This window comes from Pinus tabuliformis, chromosome 2_1 (genome assembly GCF_031772625.1).
Source record: "Pinus tabuliformis cultivar Carrire ecotype Pingquan chromosome 2_1, CPIR1, whole genome shotgun sequence".
NCBI lineage: Eukaryota > Viridiplantae > Streptophyta > Pinopsida > Pinales > Pinaceae > Pinus > Pinus tabuliformis.
Genome location: NC_142299.1, coordinates 880,215,566 through 880,238,430, shown reverse-complemented (window position 1 = coordinate 880,238,430; position 22,865 = coordinate 880,215,566). Strand labels below are relative to the sequence as shown.

The 22,865-nt window shown below is 42.7% G+C and overlaps 1 protein-coding gene across 2 annotated transcripts in view; it reads left to right on the top strand.

Annotated features, from left to right (window-relative positions):
• LOC149203468 (aspartokinase 1, chloroplastic-like) overlaps window positions 1–22,865 on the top strand; it is a 107,244-nt gene that overhangs the window by 44,706 nt on the left and 39,673 nt on the right. For both annotated transcript variants that reach the window (XM_089403448.1, XM_089403449.1), the window contains exons 3-4: window positions 8,315–8,397; window positions 8,518–8,558. In XM_089403448.1, coding sequence (XP_089259574.1) covers window positions 8,315–8,397; window positions 8,518–8,558 — 124 coding nt within the window. The remainder of the gene's footprint in view (window positions 1–8,314; window positions 8,398–8,517; window positions 8,559–22,865) is intronic.

Sequence of the window (22,865 nt, the reverse complement as noted above, 5' to 3'; positions counted from 1 at the left end):
CTGCCAGCTTGAGGTGGCCGCTTCCCCTGACTAGTGCCCACGGTTTCCTCTGCCCCTTCCCCCACGGCAGCGGCTTCCTTGCAAATGGAATGCCTCAGAAGGCTAATCAACACTGTTAATTTCTTGGTGATGGTACCAAATTGTTGCTCCAAAGCACTGATTTTGAAGTCCAGAGCTTCCAAAACCGCTGTGTGATCCGCAGAGATTACAGAAATAGCCTGGTTAGCCTGACGAGCCTGATTGAGATACTCCCCTTGCATGCTGATTGCTTTTGCTAACATTGTTTTCATACGCCACATCTCCGCCTGAGTGTGGACATACTGCGTTGCTCGTGTTGACGTTGTGCCAGGATCCTGAACCCACTCCATATCCTTTTCCATATCATTATCCTCCAGATTTTCTTCCTCTTCAGCAACAATAGCTTCCAACTCCTCTATTTTGCGTTTTTCCTTCTGCGAGGTCCTCGTTTCGTATGCCTCCCGAGCCTGCTGCAGGTCTTTGTTGGCCGAAGCATTCCTGCTGCCTTCACGCGTCATCCTCCTGTGACTAAGAACAGACAGAAACCACCTTCTGAGAGCACAATTGAGACGATGTAGGTAACCTTCGGAGATCAGAGCAATGCTCTTGTAGTTGGGGACTGTAATTATAGAGGGATGAGCCCCTGAGTCGCTTGAGGCTTCCCATCTCGTCACCTCATGCTCGCACGACCCTTCATGATTATTTCTGCTACGAGGATCACAATATTGTTGATGGGCCAGATCCTTGTTATTAAATTCGCCCCGCTTGAACCTTTCCGGTGAGTGCCATGTGGCAATTATTTTAATTTTATGCTGGCAGAGTTCATACTTCTTGTTCATGGAGCTCCTAAGATCTGCCCCGTCCTGCTTGTGCATTAAATGCCTCTGCCATTCGTGTACTACTTTCGCCTGTCGACCCTTTTTCCTTACTTCCCTTCGATTGGATGGCGTCATTCTCCACTACCGGTGAAGATCTTCGTACCCCTAGCCTTATCTTTCGTTAAAAATGTCCTGCCTCGAAAGCAGTGTGCAACTGCTTCTCAGCTCCATGCAGGTGATGTCCTGCCAACAGCTGTCCAAGACGACCGTGGGATTATCTATGCCATGGTTTGCCAAGTGATCCGCTACGGTGTTAGCTTTGCGTCTAACTGCCTGAAAGATTAAGCCGTTCAGCCAAGAGAGATGTTCGGCAATGTTCTCTGTCACCTTGGCCAACCTCCAGTGCTGAGTGACCTTACTCACTTTGGTTCCCGAATACAGTTTTCTCGCTGCTGTAACAGCCAGCTGAGAGTCCCCTTCTACCACAGCTGCACCCGCTTTTAGATGCCTGAGAATTCTCAAGCCCTGTTCCAATGCTGCGAACTCCATTTCATTGTTAGTCCCTTCCCCCAGAGCTCGACTGTAGATGTACTGTATACTACCTTCACTATCCCTGAGAACCCCTCCGATGCCAGCAGGTCCCGGATTACCCCTTGAGGCTCCATCGAAATTGAGCTTGAGGAAACCTAAAGGCGGCCGCTTCCAGGTGTTCATACTAGTGTTCAACTCCTGCCGACAAATCGAGGAGGAAGCAAAGTTTCCCTTGTCAAGGTTAAAAGCTTTCAGAATTTGTAAGTCTGCATTTGAAATGTTTGTGTCTTGTTCTATCCTTCCTTTGGCGAGAACCGTCTGCTTGACATTTTGGAGAATTGTCTCTATTAAGTGGTTTAAATTTCTCATTTCATTTAGGAATACTCTTCGATTCCTCTCTTTCCAAATTGACCAAGCAATGAACCCTGGTAGGAGTTTCCAAATGGTGTTAACCAGGTGATTATTGGAGAAATTACTCCTCCAGTCCTCGATGGTTTCTTGAATAGAATTCATGACCCTGTCCGTCTTTTGAAGTATGGTTTCCGCCCATTTCCATAAACTGTTTGCCCAGTCACAGGTGTTGAAGAGGTGATTCATGGTTTCCTCTTCCTTTCCACACATGGGGCATCGTGAAGGGCCTGAGAACCCTTTTTTCCGGAGATTCTCCCAAGTAAGTGTTCTTCTGCGCATTAGGAGCCAAAGGAAAGTTTTGATTTTTGGCCAGAGCTGGGAATCCCAAACTTTGTTGCACCATTTGACCTTTTCTTCCTGCTCCAAGTTTTCTAAGTGAGTTCTGGCTTCTCTGAGCGTGAAGTTACCTCCTTCTAGCTTCCCCCATCGTAATTGGTCCCTATCTCCTGCTGTCCGTATCCTTCGCTTGTCCAGTTGTGTTCTCAGGTTCCTCATACTGTTATATTCCTCGGTTATGTCCTCTGTTTCATTGAATATCCAAGTTCTCCACCCCCGGTCCCTTTCATTAGGCTTCCAATAATGATTCACTGTAGTTCGCCCTAGCTCCTGGTTATTTCTTTTGCAATCTGCGAACTCAGGCCTTTCCAACTTGGGGAGTTGTTGCCATGCATCCTCCCAAAAAAGGGCGGTTTTCCCATCCCGAATTTCCCAAAAGCTATGTTCCTGGATAATTTGCCGGTTGTTTCTTGCTAGGTTCCAGATGGGTGAGCCTTCTGGGTTTTCTTGCATTCTGATTAGGTTCTGGGAACTATAATTAGGAGCGTACTTTTCCTTCCAATGTTTGGCCCAAGGTAAATTAGGTTCTTTCAGCCACTTCCACCATAACTTAGCACCACAGGCTCGGTTAATCGTGGAAGGATCTTGTAAATTCAACCCTCCCAGGTGTTTAGGTTTGCAAAGTTTGTTCCACGCTATCAGTGACCATTTTCTCTTCTCTGAGTTTCCCGACCAGAGAAATGTCCTTTGGACGACCCTTATCTTTTGCAGAACTCCTTTGGGAGCTGGAATAATGGAGAGCATATATTGAGGTATGGCCTGGAGGACTGCTTTGGTTAAAACCAGTCTTCCTGCAAAATTAAGGGCCCTATGGGTCCAATGATGACATCTTTTCTCCAGACTGGCCAGGATCTTTTCCCAGTGAATTTTTTGCCAAGGTTTGTCAGTCAACGGTGCTCCTAGATATTTTGAGGGGAGGCTGCTTCTTCGGAAGCCTAGAATTGAGGATAGATTTTTTTGCACAGCTAAATGAGTATTGAAAAAGAAGATAGAAGATTTCGATAGATTTAGCTCCATACCTGATGCTTGGCTAAAGAGATTGAGAATCCTTTTGAAGCCCAAGGCTTCTTTGACTGTGGGAGTGCCATGCAGCATCGTGTCATCAACAAATTGTTGGTGGGTAGTTGCTGGAATAGAGGGCAGGGGCTGCAGTCCTTTAATGACTCCTTCCTCCTTAGCTTTGTGGATAAGTCTGCTTAACCCTTCCATCAAGATCACGAAGAGGAAGGGGGATAACGGATCACCTTGTCTAAGACCTCGCGAAGGAGAGAATTGTGCAGAAGGGGCTCCATTCACCAGAATAGAAAATCTGGGAGATTTGACCAAAGCTAGAATCCAGACTATCCAATGTTCAGCAAAGCCAAAGGCTTTCAGAATTGTTTCCAGATAATGCCAGTTGACTTTGTCGTACGCCTTTGACAGATCTAGTTGCATCAACATACCTGCTTTCTTCCGAGTTTGAAGAGTGTGAATCATCTCCTGTGCCAGTAGGACATTGTCCAGAATTTGTCTCCCCTCCACATAGCCAGATTGCTCTTCTGAGATAAGGCCCGGAAGTATGGATTTCATTCTATTAGCTATTACTTTGGAAATGATCTTGTAAACGACATTGCACAGCGCTATCGGCCGAAACTTTGAGGGGATATTAGCTTCTTCCTCTTTAGGAATCAGGGCTAGGAAGGTGGAGTTGAGGGACTTGAGGATTGAGGCAGATCGTCGGGAATCCTCCACTACCTCCCAAACTTCTGTTTTGACTATTTCCCAACAAGCTTTGTAGAAGTTAATGGTAAAACCATCAGGCCCAGGAGCTTTATCATTGGGCATTTCTTTCACGGCCTCTTCCACTTCTTCCATGGAAATTTCCCGAGTTAGAGCTAAGTTCTGCTCCGACGTGATCAGCTTGGGAATTGAGGAGATAAGTTCATCAATGGCCTCCGTTCTGTCAACTTCAGGTTCTTGAGCTATGCTACTGAAGTGTGTAGTAAGCAGGTTAGTGATTTCTTGATGTGTCTGTAACGTGGCTCCCTGATTATCTTTAAGGCTAAGGATTTTATTAGCTCCTCTGTGGTCAATAGCTGATCTGTGGAAGAATTTGGTATTCTGTTCTCCTTCCTTAAGCCACTGGACTCGAGATTTTTGCTTCCACAGAGTTTCCTCCTGTTGGCAACGAAGTTGCCAGTCCTGCATCAGCTTCTTTTCCTTACTCACAGTTTCTGGGTTTATGGTCCCTTTGATCCATCCTTCATGTATCTGCTCTAATTGCTCCTCTAGTTTCTGTTTTTCCTTGAATATGTTCCCAAAAACTGCTTGATTCCAGATTTTGATCTTGTCTTTAATGTACTTCAGCTTACCTTGTAATCTATACATTTTGGTGCCTTTAATGCCCACAGGTTCTTTCCACCATTGTTCAATTTGCTGTATGAAATCGAGATGTTCGAATCTAAAAGGTTTATTTCTTGGAGTGCCCTGTATAGCGGCTGTCAGTGTGATGGGCCAATGGTCTGACCCTCCGCTGGGAAGAATATTAGATTCTACTATGATTCCTTCCAGCAATATATTTTCTGAAACCAGAAATCTGTCTAGACGAGAAGCTATTTGCCTTTCACCTCCCCTTCTGTTGTTCCATGTGAAAACACCACTTCTGGGAAACACATCCACTAGCTTAGCCGTCTTGATGAAGTCTAGGAAAGCTTCAGAGTCTTTGTTGAGTTTCCTTATACCTCCTTTCTTTTCCATGAGGGTGGTTATCATGTTGAAGTCCCCTCCTATGATTGCCTTTGCTTGAGGATACCTTAGCTTCAGGTTGAGCAGAGTTCTCAAAAAAAGAAGCTTGTCCTCTTGCTTTTGTGGACCATAGACATTGGTACACAGATAGGTCTCAGAGTTTCCTACAACTTGAGCTTCTACAACTATGAAAGATCTGGCCGCCTCAGAGGAGAGGACCTTGAGTACTTGTGGATTCCACAGAGTGATTAAGCCCCCCTCCCATCCATTGCTGGCAGTCTCCAAGTATTCCATATGCTTACCTAATCTTTTGCTTATATTGAGTATCGTGCTGCTTGAACATTTAGTTTCCTGTATAAACACTATGTCTGGTTGTTCTTTTTGGACTTTCTTCTTTAAAAGACGCTGTTTTGTTTGGCTATTTAGCCCTCTAGCATTCCAAGAAAGAATTTTCATTTTAAACAAAGTTTAAGAGCTTAGAGAAAAAGCCTCCAGGGCTTTCATTTTACCTGAGTTCAGGAGCATTTGTCCCAGCTCTTGCAGTGCTTCATTATTGGTTCTGCGTCCTCTTTTTTTACGGTGTTTGGAACTTATGGAGGTTTGATGCAGACCCTGTGTTCGGACTCCCAGCCCTTTAGCTATACCCAAGCTTTTGCTTTGCAGTTCCATCTCTGCTCTTTGTCGTGCCATGAGTATATCATTAACTCTTTTTACTTCCTCTTCCGATATGTGTTCCATTCCCTTCTTTTTCCAGTTTTCTACCATGTTTGGTAGATCCACGCCCTCTTGCTCTAGTATATCATTGAGTTCCATATCTTCGCTTCCGATTTCACTTATGAGCATTTCTGAGTCTTCTTCAACTCCTTCTATTGTTTCTGGTACCTGGAGTGCTAAGCTCAGAGGGCTTCCCTCCGGTTCTTTTATGTCAGGCCCTGTTGTAGCTTTAGTTATTTCAGTGGCTTTTTGTACATTGATGTTGTCCTCTGATTCCGTTTCAGTTTCCAGGATTTCAAAAGCATTGCTTATGTTACCTTGTGAGGTGCTTGCCTTAGTTTGGCGTTTCCTATTTGCTCTTTGTCTAGCTTTCGGTCTTGTAAAGATTTCCTTGTTCTTCTCTGCTTTGCCATCCTTGTGATCTCCTGCTGCTTTATTCAGTGGGCATTCTCTTATTAAATGACCATGCTCATGACATTTCCTACAGCGGAATGGGATTTGCTCATAGTCTATGGCTTGGAAATAATCCTCATCCCTATACTCCAGCCATAGGCCCTCATGCAAAGCCCCCGAAACATCCATTTCCACACAGATTCTGGCACAGGAGGTGTACCTTTTTTGCAGAGTCGCTTCTGAGGCTTTGATGAAGGTCCCTAGCTTGTTACCTATTTGTTCAAGAGTTGCATGTCCCCAGTAATCAATTGGTAGGGAAAAAAGGCATATCCACACTGGTACCTGCTTGAAGGTTTCCTTTTCTAGTACAAAGTTGGGTTTCCATGGCCTTATGTAAAGGCCCGCAGAGGCAAAGAAATAAGGCCCTCCATCGAATATTCTGTCCTTATCTTCTAGATTTGAGAAAACAACAGTAAAAAAACCCTTAGCTCCTAGGTGCAATCTAACATCACCTTTGGGTTTCCACTGCTATTTTATCCATTGACATAATGCCCGTTCTGTTGGCCAAAACCCCATGAATCTGCAGATCACTGCATGTTCACTCATGTGATCTCGGTATGCCTGAATCTCCGGGTCTGATATCACAACCCTTAGGGTTTCTGCAGCTTTGGGTTTGCACGGACCCTGGTTCTTCTTTTGGTTAAACGCTGATGTCGTTTCCCTTTGTTCCTCTTTATCTAGATTCAGAGCTTCTTCCTCTGCTTCTGCGTGCTCCTTTCCCTGTTTATTTTCATGAGCGAAATGTGCTTGTGTTGGATTCTCTCTGACTCTGCTTTCTGTTCTTTTGCTGTCATCCTTGCCTTTCAGTTTTTGTTTGTTGTTACCTTCATTGTCTATAGTGCCTTTCCTCCCCTTGCTGGTCAAATCTTCCTTACTTGACCTTTCGTAACCTGCTATCTGCACCCCATCCCGTGCTGTCGGCTTATTCATCATTATTTGTTTGAAAGTTGGGGTCCCTATGGACCCCGCGTTTTCCATTTGTCGGGTCAGAGTTTGTCCTCTTTTGTGGAGCTCTGCCGCTCTGGCCCTGTTCTTCTCCAGGTTTGAAACCTCGATCTGATGAGTCCGTGAGCGTCAAACCCTCGTTTCCACCAGAGCTCACTTCTGCACCTAGACACTGATTTGGCTTTAATAACACTATAAAAAATAAATAAACTTCCCGAAGTTTTATTCCTTATTTCAAGACGATGTGCTCATTTTATAAACATTCTAATTTTTGAAATATTTATATTTTTTGTACTTTTTAATAATGCATTTCCCTGTTTCCAAATTTTGGGGGTCATGCTTTTAGTGCATACTCATTCCCCTGTATCATGCAACTTAGAAATTCTATTATGAATCTGTGGTTGGAAAACCTGCAAATATAACTAATAATACGGGACAATGACTAGCAATAGCTTTTTCCAGTTAGTAGGAGTCAGGACCCAAGATTCTGTGACAGTCATTCTTATGGAGCTAAATGTATTGTAGTTATTTTACAGCTTAATTCTAACACATGGACTAATGGCTGTGACATGTAACAAAGTTCCCTTGGAGGAAGCCTTTATACCTGAAAGGGAAGTTACTTCCTACTACTGGGAGAGACTATTTAATCTGTTTCTCAGTTTCTGATACCATTCTTTCGGGGTCTGAAATAAAGGTCTTTAACTCTTTGAACTGTTCATGTTAATACCTGGATTGGCCAAGATTCTTGCAACCTTACTTGTTTTGGAAAAAATCTGTCTTATATTTCATTAATGCACATCAGAGAATATATCTAATACCCATATATCAGCGGTCCAAGGCATCAACATGTGGATTACCCTTTTCTACATAGTAGAGGAATCATGAGGAGTGCTAGCATATTCGATTTACAGAGTTCAAGAGAGTCAATATATCTTATAATAATCCTATTCAAGCTTAAGGCTTTATTGAGAGATCAGCTTTGAAGGCTGTGAACTCATACACGTATTATGAAGCAGGATGGAATTTTTGGATTGCAACCTTTTCATTTTCTCTATGCTTGGTAATGTTATTAGGCATTAATGACTACAAAAGAGTGAAAGTCCTGACTCCTTACATTATTCGCTTCATAGATTAATGGTTCTTTAAGTTTTTTCAAAAGTAAAAAAAAAGAATATTGATGTACATTGTAGATAAATATCCTGACCTGAGCACTGGCATCTAGGGAGTTAGCCTTCATCCATTTTTGTGGTATTTGAGATGCATTTTATTATGTTGCTTACATCTCATTGGAATTTATCCCGGTTTTTTAATTCATGCTATCCTTTTACAAATACTCAAGGTCACTTGTATTTTTCATTTTCTAGGCTGGGGAGAGAGCAGTCACCTGTGGTATAGCAATGGTTCCTAAAATTAAGGAGTTAGACTTCGTAAAGGAGCTACATTTAAGGTCAGTATTTTTAATTTTATCCTTAGAAATTGCTGGTTTGCTCACAAAGGTGTTTTTATATGATAGGATACAATGAAAATGCATTGCTGATTGAATTTGTGAACTTTGCTTTTTAAATAGAACTGTCAAGGAGCTTGGAATCGATGAGTCAATTATTTCAGGTGAGAGAACTTTATGCATTTATTGATATAGTGGAAACCCAAGCAAGTCCAATATGTTTTGGATTTATTCAATAGAGAATATATCAAAATGTCTGTCATAACTTTGCTTTGTCTAGACAAATGAGCATCAACCTTTCTAAATGAGAATAGGCATCTTAAAAATATCGATGAAAATAAGGGGCTTTCTTTGCTGAATAGATTGTGTCAGCTTGTTGTCTACTATATTTTGTTTGACATTACTATTTTGATACCTTGACGTTTAAATGAAAATTAATTAGTTTAGGACTTTCAGCATAATTAAATTTGGGCTATTATGGTGCCCCAAGTATGAAATGGCTTTGTTAAAAAAGATATTCTCTATGTTACAGCAAAATCTTGCACTTTTTGAGATAGTATGAAAGATCAAGTGCAAAACCCGCTGCACCTCAGAGGGGGCCACCAGCACCTCAACATGGAACAATGAAGCAAATAAACTAAGGGGGCCACTGTCACCTCACCAATTCTCAAATACTTGGAATATGGGTTTTTGCTCAACATGGAACAATGAAGCAAATAAACTAATTTATCATGTGAACATTTATCCCATTGAACACAATAGCAAGATAAAGCAAATAAACTAACTTCAACATGCATCATCCAAGATCCACCATAAGAATCCATGAAAAAAGATCACATCACATCACAATTCCATCTAAGAAAAGTAACTCAACTTATCCATCCACAGCCAAATTGCAAGACAGAAAAATCACAGAAATTTCAGACCTCCTAAGACATTCCTCCCCCAAATCCAGCCATGAGAAAATGAGAGGAAGTGTATCTATATTTATAGAGGAGGCGTTCAACTTCCCTCACATTAAAATAATATTTTTCTAAGCTAAAATCCCTTATTCTAACCTATGGAGGGGCAAAAGGCCCTCTTCAGCAATTGAATATTCTAAATTACATAAAATAAGGGTAATTGTGCCACATGTTCAATGATCAAGGAGCATAAGCCCACAAGAGTGACCCATCTCCAATAAAGGGGGGGCAAAAAGGGGCTTTTGGTGCAGTCTCCAGTGTCCAAAGGCCTTTCAATTGCATATCCTCTTCAAGCAAGCTTGAATCCTGCCATCCAAACCCTCCAAAGTGGGCACACGAATCCATACTTTCATCGTAACATCCAAGGTACACACAAGCTCCAAAAACTCTCCAGAGCAGGCAAGGGGGATTCTGCAGCCCCACTGTAGCTTCCAAATTTTCATATAAAGGGACACATAATCTCTTAAATCACCACAAAGAGTCCTCGATAAGGGCTACTCCTCAAAACAAGATATACAATGAAGACCCCAAGTCACCTTTCATGTGGACATGCGTGGCTACAATGTTGGTATGCTAACCTTCAAGGGCCACCAAACAGCTAACTTCCTTTCATAATCACTGTTCCAAGTCTTCTTCCATAGGAGCACGTGGACAAAAGGAGATAAATCAATAAATACCCCTTAATCATTTTTTAGAACTCTCCAAAGGGTGCCCCAAACTTTGTTAAGGTCGCTAAGTTAAAGCTGCCTGTTATACTTTTTTCAAAACCACCACAAATGCAAGTCGGCTCTAGGGCTCAATTTGACGGTTGGCCCTGTTTACCATGCATTTGAATTCACCCAAGATAGTTGGCCCTAACCTTTAACATAGGTTGGCCTCAACTTCATTCAAGCTCTGGTCATGTGCATACATACATACATACATATATATAAAACAAGTATTATCATGATCTGATTTTTTTAAAGTGATAGTGCTCCTATCATAGCTCTGAGGTCAGACACCCTCAGCCTTTACAATCTGCTGGAACAGATTTTTTATCACCCTCATACTGATGGGAAGTGATCATCAATGCTACAAGTCTTCTTTTCATGAGGCGATGACATATATGTACATCACGGGTACTCAAAACTGTGTGCTTCCTTGCGCTAAATTAGTGGCTGGCCTGCATCCTAGGCATTTTTCACGATTGCAGACCTGTGACAATACTACACTGTGCTACGTTAGTTCATGTTTTGCTTCTTCAGGCCTGACATGACAAATTTCTCCTTAAAGGTGCCACATGAAGCCCTGCAAGGACTGTCAATAGTTCTGCTGTCATACATGCTGATACTGTATTGTTTTCCATCATTTCTTAGCTGTTCACTTGCTCCTGTCATAACTGTCAGACTGTAGTTTTCTTCAAAACTCAGCTATGTGAATTTTTACCAAGTAAAAAGCTGAAATCTGAACTTTAACTTTAACCCACAAATATACTAAGTTTACTAACTATCATGCAGTAGAAATAAGGAACAAATGAAGATAAACACACCAGAAAACAATACACAGCAAATTTACCTAGGAAACCCCAACTGGGGAAAACCTGCAATCTTGGTGTTTTTAATATTTATTATTCTGCTCAGAAAATCTTCAGAAAGAGGATTACAATTGTGAGGCAGCTGGCTAACCCTCTGTGCTAATGATCTGCACACTTCTCACCAACTCGGCCTCTCTTCTGCGCCCTGTATGAACTTGTACGGCCCCTGGAAGAAGTTTGCGAATGGCTGGAAGTGATCTAAGACTGAATTGGCCTCTCTTCTTCCTCTAACTCGCTGATCTGAAATCCTAGTAACTGAACAGAACTCTCTTCTTGTTTGCTGAGCTGAACACAAAGATCTCTAGTGCGTAATAATAAAATTCTGCACCCTTTTCCCTCTTAGAAGTCGACCCGGGCTCACCACTGCCACGAAGGGATGAGATTAAATCTCTTTTGACTGTTGAGATCGCTCTAATTCTTGACTATAGGAAAATTCAAATTTTCCTAAGTCAATGAATAAATAGAAAAAGTAAATCTGCGCCTTGGCCCCACTTGTGGGTCCCTCTGCCAAATTTAGTGCACCTACGAAATCTGGCTGAACCCTTCCTACTCAAACTCCTATTAACACTCCCTCTTAGAGAGGAAGGTGTTCTGAAGTTCACTCAATTTGTCCCTGAAATGGACAAAAAAGCTCCATCTAGGCAAAACTTTGCTCAATATGTCCACTGTCTGCTCTGCTGTCTAAATGTACTGAAGTCTGATCTTGCCCCTCTAAACACAGTCTCTGATATGGTGGTACCTGATCTCGATGTGCTTGGAGCGGTCATGGAACACTGGATTGTCAGAGAGCTTAATGCAACTCTGATTGTCACAGTGTATGACTGTAGGCTTCAACCTCTGACTGAAAATCCCAACAAGCAACTTCCTCAATCAGATGGCCTCTCAGGCTGCCATGCTGGCAGACGTATTCAGCCTCGGTTGAGCTCAGTGCCACTTATCTCTGTTTCTTGCTGAACTGGGAAACAACTGCTGACCTAACACTGAAGGTGCAACTTGAAGTACTCTTCTTGTCTATGGAACCCCCTGCCCAATCTGCATCTGTGAAGCCTTCCAGCTCCATTCCATCAACTTGTTTTTATATCATCCCATAATCCACTTTGCCTATGAGGTACCTAAGGATATGTTTAGCAACAACCCGATGTACTCTAGTAGGTTCTACCATGAACTGACTTTACTGGTTCACTACATAGCAAATGTCTGGTTGTGTGTTCACCAGATACATCAATGACCCTATAAGATGCCCGTAGAGAGTGGCATAAACTCTCTGCTCTGCTAGTGTCTACCTTCCTCCAGTTTGTCACTAGAGGCGCGACCATGGGCTTGCAATCTGGCATGTGGAATCTGTTGAGAATCTCCAGAGCAGTGTTACTTGGGAGCGGGAGCGACATTTTCAAAAGCTCCCGGTTTGGGAGTGAATCCTGGAGCGATTTTTATGTAATATATATATATATATATATATATATTTTTTATATTTTGATACATATATGTCAACAAAAACATGTAGAATGATGAATTAGATATAAAAAACATAAAAAAACATAGATTGATCATTGAACCATCAACCATATATCATCAATCATCTAGAAGTTATAATCTTGATTCTTCATCAACGACGTCCACAAGTTAGTAACATACAACATATTGGGTCTCGTAGTCGTGAATCATGATTCATGATTCATCAATCTTAAAGTTTCAACTTCAAGCTTTCAAAATTGAAAATTCAATATATAACATTTATCATCATTGATCACCAAAGTTGTACTTGTAAGCATTACAAGAAATATATCTAACCTGAAATGAAATGTTATAAAATGAATTATGAAATGAAATGAAACAACTTTCACGAAGCATCATATTCATAATTCAGAATCATTACCAATGAGTTATAATTGCCAAATTCAAACTTCAAACTTAAATTGTCACAGTGATATATTGTTTGCAAAAAATATCATTATGATATGAAAGATTCAAGACTCAACAGTTATGAAAACTAATAGAAACTAGAAAAGACAAGTAAACTGTAAATCTATTATCTACTACTACATGTGGCCCTTGCCACAAGAAGTGTCTAATGTATGAGCAGGTCGTGGTGGTCTTCTAGGAGTCTCCCGCATAGACCGACGACCAGAACCAGAAGCCACATGCTCTCCACATGAGGGTGTAGATGGAGGCGGTGACAACAAAGGAACAAGACTCGGAACTCGAGCACTGCTACTGGATGGTGGAGGTGGCATGGTTGTTGCTTCATCTTCCTCTCTTATAAGTTCCGCTTCCAGTTCTTCAAGATGTATAGTGCCATCCTCCAAATTATCATCCTCTGGGTGGTTGTCCCAAATTTTATATGTTGGATCCTCATAAGCCCGATCACAGTAATGACTCAACAACCTCAAGTTGTAGTGCACATAAACCAAGCTTTCTGCCCGGTTTTCATTGAGTCTGTTTCTTTTCACATTATGTATGAAGCTGTAGGTGCTCCAACACCTCTCTGCAGAAGAAGTATTTACAACCTGTGAGAGAATTTTTTTTGCCAATTTTGGCAAAAGTCCATGGCCGCCATATGATTCCCACCATGTGAGAGCATCAAATTTGTCTCTATCTTCCATTGCATGAAAGGTACCAAACAAACCAGTGCAACTGAAGTATCTGCCTATTTCAAGACGCACACTAGCACATTCCTCCTTGTCAGGTATCAACTTTTCTAATGCTTCCAAATATCCTGTAGATACCTCTTCATCTATATGGGGTTTGGCCCTAAACCCATCCCCTGGTGCCGGTTGGCCCAACCAAGATATAGAGTAGTATTTTGGCGTAAGGATATACGCCAAGCAATGTAGTGGAACATTAAGTTTATCCCACCGGACACACACACAATCGTGAATCAGTTTGTACAAGTTGGGATCATTATTATGAACAATATCTTTTATTTACCCCAACATGGTATCCATCTGCTCATACACCTTGCCAATCACTGGTTTATCAGTATCTGCAAACCGAATCATGTGATAAATGGGCTTGGTGAAATCCAATACTTGCCTCACATGTGCCCAAAACATACCATCAAGAACGGCCTCCTCCACCTGTTCAAAACCTTCCCTGTCAGCTGCATTTGTAGCCCTTTCCTTTAATACTTGCCAGTGTGGACTTGATACCATGCTAGCCAATGACTCTCTTACCTTCAAAAGGTGCCTGAAGGTGAGGTAATAGCTACCAATTCTAGTCCTAGCAATCTTCAACAACTCCAATTTTGAGTGACTACGGAAAAGGCCATGGGTATTGCTATGATTTGTAATAAATTTTATCATTTGTTTGCCTTTCTTGTACAAATCACCAATCCATTTGTATTGTTCGTTTTTGTTCTTAACAATATCATGCATCAAAAGGTTCATTGTGTGAACCAAACACCCAAACCAAAATATGTTGGGGTATTTATCCTCAATAATTGCTCCCGCTGCCCTACAATTAGGAGCATTATCAGTGATGACTTGGATGGCGGTCTTGAATGGCGGACTTGAACTTGTCTGAGTAATCATATGCTGAAAGAAAGATGGCACCACTAACAGACACAACAAGAACATTTATCAATGGCATGCCTTTTACATTTGTCCATCCATCAGATACAATGGACACCCCATGGTCAGTCCAAGAACTTGTCATTCTATTCAAAGAATGTGATATTTTTTCTTTTTCATGATCAAAGTCCAACGGTTCTTGCCTTGTCATACCCAGGGCTCTTGTATCCTTTAGGGGCATCATTTATGGCAGAAACCATTTCGTGCTAATAAGGTGAGCAAAGAACATTGAATGGTATCCCACATGCATAGAGAAACCTGTAAACTTTTGAATCCACATCATTCCTACACTCTTCATCAAGGAAATCTGATATGGTTCTACGCCTTAAACCTGGTGACCCTGTGCCTCCATATCCATTGCCTTGGGAGGATCCTAAAGGAGTTCTTTGTGCATGTGATTGTGAGCTTGGTTCAAAGAAACCCTTTGATTTTTTAGATTTGTATTGGGCTTCCTTCTCTTCCCTTATGTATTTAGCTTTATCTGTTGCTGACACACCTGTACAAGTTTTGATTCCTATTTGTTTATCTCCATCCCATGGCATTTTCCTGCAGAGGTGTTTTTTGGCACGTGTATGAACCTGTGTAATTATTGTTGCAATGGGGGCAATGAAATTTAGTGGTTCCACCCCCTTTCCCTGCTTTAGGCCTGTTAACATATTTCCACAATGGGGTTTGGTCTTGTTTAGCTTTTTGAGCTGACTCATGTTCACTCTCCTCGAGCTCCTCCTCACCAGGTTTTTCATCAAATCCACTATGCCCCCCTTCTTCATCCCCTTCTTCATTTTCAATTTCAACCCTCCTTTTTTTACTCTCCAGCACCATACTAACCAAAAAAGGAACCAAGAAGAAGAAAATGCCAAGAAATATAACCATGATGTTTGAAATTTGAAGTTTTGAATCTGCAAAATTTAAAAAAATGGAATGGGAAATAGAGAAAAATTTATTTATTTATTTAGGAATAATTTAATAAACATTAAAAAAAAATTGCTAGACACTCTATTCAATATTGTAGAGTCTACCTTTTTGTCGTCCAATCTCCCCTTGCAAGCTCTTCAATCTCCCCTTGCTCCTTGCTTTCTCTTGCTCTCTCACTCTCTTGCTCTCTCCTTGCTCCTCACTCTCTCCTTGGTCTCTCTTGGTCTCTCCTTGCTCTCTCTCACTCTCTCCTTGCTCCTCACTCTCACCCTCTCTCAATATCAATCTCACTCTCTCTCACAATGATGAAATGAAACCCTTCCTCCCTCCCTCCCTCCCTACCTCCTTTTATTTCCAAAAAAACCATTTTTTTTTAAACTTCTCTGCCCAATTTTTTTTTTTTTTTGTTGGTTGTACTATGCGGTCTGCTCCTGGTGGATGTTTTCGTCGCTCCGAGAGCGATTTTTATAACCTGAGAGCGGTCAGGAGTGATCGCTCCCTGACCGCTCCCTGAGCGACAAGAGCGACGCTCCCTGCTTCGCTCTGGAAATAGGCAGGGAGCGCAAATCTTTTTTACGGGAGCGCGCTCCCGACCCGCTCCCTAGTCGCTCTCGCCGGGAGCGCGCTCCCAACCCGCTCCCGAGTCGCTCCCGCCCGGAGCACGGATTGGGAGCAGGATCGAGAGGGGGGGGTGCTCCCCCGCAACACTGCTCCAGAGTGTACTTGTCCTATCCTAAGAAAATATGTCTATCTCCCTACTAAACCTCCAACCCAAGGAAATAATGCATGAGCACTATATCCTTCATGTCAAACTCTGTTGCAAGATCCTTCTTGTAGTCACTGATGAGCTTTTCGTCCCTTGCCTGTATGAGATCATCTACGTAAAACACAAGAATGAGTGGTTGGCCCCCATCCATAATATAGTACAGGTTAGGGTTAGCTTCACTCTTGGTGAAGCCCATTCCAAGAAGATAATTGTCAATGCAAGAGGACCACGCTCGCAGGGCTTGCTTGAGCCCATATAGAGCTCTCTTGAGCCTGAACATATGCGTCTCCCTACCATGTGCCTCAAACCCCTTTGGCTGCTCAATGCAAATCTCTTCCTCAACCACATCGTTAAGGAAGACAATCTTCACGTCCATTTGGTGGATCTTCCAACCCATTTGCACCGTAAGTGTTATAATGGTACTAATGGACAAATAGTGGGTCATGGGTGCAAAAGTCTTGTCGTAGTCAATGCCCTCCACCTGAGATAACCCTTTGGCTACGAATCTAGCCTTGCACTTCTCCACGTTCCCGTCAGCACCATGCTTAATCTTGTAGACCCACCTAGATCCAATCATAGATCTACCCTCCGGTCTTGGCACAATCTCCCAGAAGTCGTTCTGCATGATGGAAGAGTACTCCACCATAGCATCACAACAAACCTGCTGAGAGGTTGTCTCCTTGCAGCTAGAAGGCTTTGTGTCTATGGCCTTAGTGATCAATGCCATAAAATGTGAGTATCTCTGTGGCTGTTTGCTTTGCCTGAATATAGAGTTGGGTGCCCCAACCTTGTCCCGAGCCTCTTGAATCAATTGATCAACCCACCTTGGCTTCCTTCTGCCTGTGCTAGGTGTCACTGTTGGATTGGGCCATGCTCGCTCTTCTCTCACCTCTTGCTCTTGCGTTGCCTTCTCAATTGACTACTGTACAACTTGCCGAACAATTGGCTATGACGTGGTTTGAGGAGCTAGTTGAGCCTCTTGCTTAGGAGCCTGGAGCTCTTCCACCTGTGTTCTAGCGTGCTCATGCTCTAATGACTTGCTGAGAGCCCTTTTCTCCTCAAACTTGACATCACACTTGATAGCTGTCTTCATCAATGCTGGCACGTTTGCCCTATATGCCTTGGAAGTCTCACTATATCCCACAAAAATCCTTTTTTTTTCTATAGGCTCCAACTTCCTCCGGCTCTCTGGAGGCACGTGGCAATAAACCAAATTGCCAAAAATCTGGAAGTGAGAAAAGCCTGGCTTCTTGACTCTGGTGTAAGTCGTTGAAGCACCTTATGTGGACTCCTATTCTTTAGATAGACTACAGTGTTGCATGCCTCTGCCTAAAGGAATAATGGCAGTCCCTGATCATGGAACATGGCCTTGGCTGCTCCAACAATACTCCTATTCTTGCACTTTGCCACTCCATTTTGGTGAGGGTTATGGGGTGTGGTGAGCTCCCTCCTTATGCCCTCCTTGGCACATAAACCCTTGAAGGCGTTGGAGATGTACTCCCCTCTGTTATCTGATCTCAGTGCTTTGGCCTTCTATCTTGTTTAGTTCTCCACCAATGCTTTGAACTCTTGGAACTTCGAGAATACCTCGTTTTTCTTCTCCACAAAGAAGATCCATGTCTTCCTCAAATGGTTATCAATGGATGTGACGTAGTATTTGTATCCAATGAATGATGGAGAAGAGAATGGACCACATACATCCGAATGAACCAAGTCCAAGATGCCCTTGGCTCGTTTTTCACTATTGGGAAAGGACGTCTTGGCATGCTTGCCAAGTGTGCCGCCCTTGCACACATCTTGTTGGTCCATGTTGCATTGTGGCAACCTTGTGGCCATCTCCTTGAGGATTTTCAATGCTCCATGGTGTAAATGTCCCATATGCTTGTGCCATAGCTCCCCAAGGTCTCAACCTTGCTCATGGCCTTCTTTGCTATGCAAGGCCACAATTGTCTCAAGCTGTAGCTTGTAAAGGTTTTAACCATCACTCCAATCTGCTTCATAGCTCCAGAATTTAAGGGCTTGAGGTAGGCCTTTCCTCTACTGAAAATGACCTCATAACCCTTGTCCTCTAGGGTTGAAACTGAAACAAGGTTCTTTTTAAGACCTGGAACATAGAGGACATCCTTGAGATGAAGAGGGTTACCAGACTCCCTCTCAAATTTGACAGTACCCACGCCCTTGGTCAAGTACCTGCCATCATCTCCTAGCTCAATGTGAAACTACATGTCCTTTTCCATCAACTGGCTGAAATATTCCTTGTTCCCAGTCATATGGCTGGATGCTCCACTGTCAATGTACCATACGCTGCTGGCTACTGAGCTTGCGATGCAAGCTATGAGTGAGAACTCCTCCTCAAACTTGGAATTGAACTCAGCCACCTCTGCCAAAGCTGCCAATTGGTCCTTCTTGGACCTGTTCTTCCTTTGAGGACACTTGGTGGCATAGTGTCCAAACTGATGACCGGAAGCATTTTATTTTGCTGAGATCCTTCTTCTCTTCCTTATGTTTGGAGTTGGACTCGATCCTTCCCGCACTCTTCTTGCTTTTGGCCTTGCTCCCTTTGCCAGCTGAGGCAAAGTTCTCCTTGTCCTCATGCTTATCATGAGCTCTAGATATAGCTTGCCTTCGTATTTCCTCCTTAACGTAGTCACCCCACAATTGCTCCCAGTCTGAAAGCTTCTCTCTTCCACTCACTGCGTCCTGGAAGGTATCCCATGATTTGTGAAGCCCTAATAGTGCAAGGCTCACCATATATGCTGCAGCTACTGTCTCCCCCACACTAGCCAACTCATCCTTCACCTAGGTGAACCTAGTGAGATAAGAGATTATAGACTCAAATTTGCCCATTCGAATGTTTCTTAGTTTGTCTTTGAGCATAAGTTTTCTGGCCCCACTTGAGCCCTATTAGAGATTCAAAATGGCTGTCCACATTTCTTTGGCAGTCTTCTTGCCGGAAAGATGTTGCACAATATGGTATTTGACTCCTTCAAGAATGATCCTTCTGGCTCTAGCATCATTCGTATTATGCTGAGTCAACTGCATGGGTCAATTGGTGTGGCTGGTGGGTTCTCCTCATACTCCTTCACACCTTGCTCCTCTAGTACCACAATAATCCTCTCCTTCCATGAGAAAAAAATGCTGCTCCTTCCAAACTATGCTTTGGTTTCAAACCTTAGTAAAATATTTTGCTAGTTGAACTCTTCAGGATCCCTAGCATGCTGGTTTGATTGGTAAAAATTGTGCTTTGTGGGTCAAAACCCTAGGTTGCATTGCTAGAAACCATAGTGCAACCCTCCAGATGTACTGCGTCTTCCTTCTGTGTTTTAATATGTTCCCAAGGTCGAAAACATGGGTGCTGGTCTTCACTCAGAGACGTGGCTATGATACAGTGTTATTTTTCTTTAAAATCCAGCTATCCAATCTGTGAATTTTTACTAAGTAAAGAGTTGAAATCCGAACTTTGACTTCAACCCACAAATATATTGAGTTTATTAACTATCATGCAGCGGAAATATGAACAAATGAAGACAAACACACTAGAAAACCATAGACAACAAATTTACCCTAGAAACCCCAATTGGGGAAACCTACAATCTTGGTGTTTTTATTATTCTGCTCAACAAATCTTCAGAAAGAGGATTACAATTGTGAGTGAAAACTTTTTTTCCGTTGGCTAACCCTTTGTGCTAATGATTTGCGCACTTCTCACCAAATCAACCTCTCTTTTGCACCCTGGACAAACTCGTACGACCTGCATGACCCCGTCTGCACATTGAATTCAACACCTGGAAGAAGTTTGCGAATGGTTGGAAGCTAAGTCACTGGACACATCCCTCCCCCCCACGTGTTGCTAATCTTGCATGTTCGACCTGATTCAAGCTTGACACATGTTTGACTCATGTCTTATTCGTAGGACACGAACCCTACTGGTGTCCCAAAATCTGGATACGTTTCTTGTGAAAAAAGTCCTGAAATTGATTTATTGCGTCATTCGTAAGCATTTCAGTCACAATTTTGGAGCTCTCGAAGGTTTTGAAGTGCAACTAAGGGCAATTAAGCAATGTTAGAAGGGATTCCAAGTGATGGGAAATGGATTTGTCGAAGCCCTACTAATGTCATTAATGGTAATGTTAAATTCTTAAAGTAAAAGGATGAAAATGAAATATAAAGGAGAATGTTACTTTTCATCCTTTTACTTAAATTCTTAACATTACCATGAAATGACTCTGGATCTTTGAGAGTGGTTTCAACCTCATTGGATTTCATATGGAGAAAGTAGAATTTTAGATCCCACTCAAAATCTAATAGACTTAACAGTTTTCAGGATTTCAGGATTGGGGGGATTACAACGTTTCCATTGCAGTTTGTCATGTATGAGGGTATGGAACTAGCATTTAATTAAGAGGATCAAGCCCTCTATGTACCTTGATATTGGTGGCATTGATTGTTGAACTCCGCTATCATGACCATAGTAAAAATGTACCAATCACTCAAACAAAATCTTTATTTGACATGTTAAGCTTTTTCTATCTTAGTTTAATGCTTATAGGGTGATGTTGATGATGAGGATCCCAATATAGGTAATGATTTCGATGATATATAATACTAGTTATTTGTTATCACTTGATTTTTTTTTGGACTATACAAGCCGTTTAGGGCCTCTTTGTTGATGTATTTTTGTTTTAGTGTTGGATTACATTTGCACTCAATGCTATTTTGGTTATATGCATTAGTTGTGTATTGAATTTGTATCATCATCTATTGAAGTTTCTAAGTTTACTTAGTTAGAAACCCTCCATGCACTTCATCTGATTTATTCCTACCTACTTGTTATTTTCCTTAACAAGTTACTTACAATGTAAACACTGAAAATAAACACTAGTGCATGTTCACCATATTACAGATCAGCAACTAAAAGAAACAGAAACAAACACACCATATGACACCATTATTTTTGGACTAATGTCCCCGGAAAAACCCAATGTGGGAAAACCAGTGCAGCTATCTGAGGGTTTTCTTATTAAGCAATATCAGAGTACAATCTGTGTGCCGAAACTGGCCTACCCAACAGAGAATTTCCTTGGTAGTAATACCTCTCAGTTTTTGACAAATCTCTTGGCTGAAACCCCGGATAATCCTTCCGGCAGCTACTCAGCACTAATCTGCCTCAAAAACCCCAGTGTCAGCCTCTCTCTGGACCGCGTTAGCCCCTCTTTGGATTGCGTCAGCCCCTCTCTGCCTCACGCTGGCCTTGCGTCACCCCGGATGGGTCTACGTCAGCCCTGGGAGGCCCTGCATCAGCTCTCTGGCCCTCTGCGTCAGCAACACTGGCATCTCTGAGGCGCCGCGCAGCTCTTGGCTGCCTCTGTGTGAGCCATTGCTGGCTCTGCGTCACTTTCCTTGGTTACTGCGCTGCTCTCCTGGCACTATATCTGCCTCTCTGTACTCAAATGCCCCTCAGCTGCATCTCCCGATTACTAATTCTATCTCTCTTAGCAAACCCTGCTCTAGAGAATAGAATCACTGATCACTCTGGTGTGTTCTCTAAGTGACCCTCAAGTCTCCTCTTATACTTTTTCTGTTGACATATCAACGGCCGAGATTAAGTCCCTAATCAACAGCTAAGATTAGATCTGGATTGATCCATGTCTTTTGGACCATTCTAACACAGATTCATATTAATACACATTAATATTTTATTTTCCCTAAGTTTAGACTTAAGGACTCCATTAAAAATATTAATTATTTTAATATCTCCTGATCTGTTTAGAATCTGCCCAAACCCTTTCTGGGTATTGGAGATCTCATGTGCCCCAACCTCTCCACCAAATTTCGTGGCTAGAGCACATATATTGCTACCCAAAATCAACACTCCCTCTTAGCGAGGACTGTGCTCTAACAATACTCCTCAATGAGTATTACTTTGATCATCCAGTATCGGTACCTATGCTGATGCTAGGCTTTCCTACCCAACATCCTCTGCACTGCTGCATCCTGTACTGCTGTGCATGGTTTTGCCACTACCACTGCTGCATCTGTACGACAACTCCCTCTGCATTCGTGCTGCTGCTCGTCCTTTCTCCCAACACTGCATTCGCATTGCACCTCCTCTCATCACATCGTGTTGCCCATCGCTGCACTGCAACTCAGTTACTGAGAAGTAAGTAATTGATCTCCCAATCTGACCTCCCTGTTGGGCTAGAGACACCCACTGATGCTGAAGCTCCCTCTGCCGTTGACAAGTGCTCCCTCTCTGACCTTTGCGTTGCTGCAACAATTCGATGCATCTCGCACTGTTGAACACCTCTCTGTGCCATCCTGCACTGGTGCAACACTCCCGTGCCTCTCACACTGTTGCAGCCCGCTAGCCTCGCGCTGTCCTGGGAATCCATCTGCATCCGTATCTACCCACATCAACCAGTCCTGCTACTCCTCTTTGGGGCTCCTGTAGCAAGGTCTAATCCAAGAGGCTGGGTACCTTGAGGATCCTACCCCTAATCGCCTTTAGTCCGCTTGACTACAGCTCGATGTCTCCCCACTTCTGCTCAAGTGGTGCGTTTGCACTCATGGCATAGTCATCGTCTGTCAAAACTTCCTTCTCTGCCCGTGCTGGCGCTGCCTTAGTCTCGGAAGACTCTCCCTTACTCTTCTCCCTTGGACACTGGGTCGCATAGTGACCCAATTCC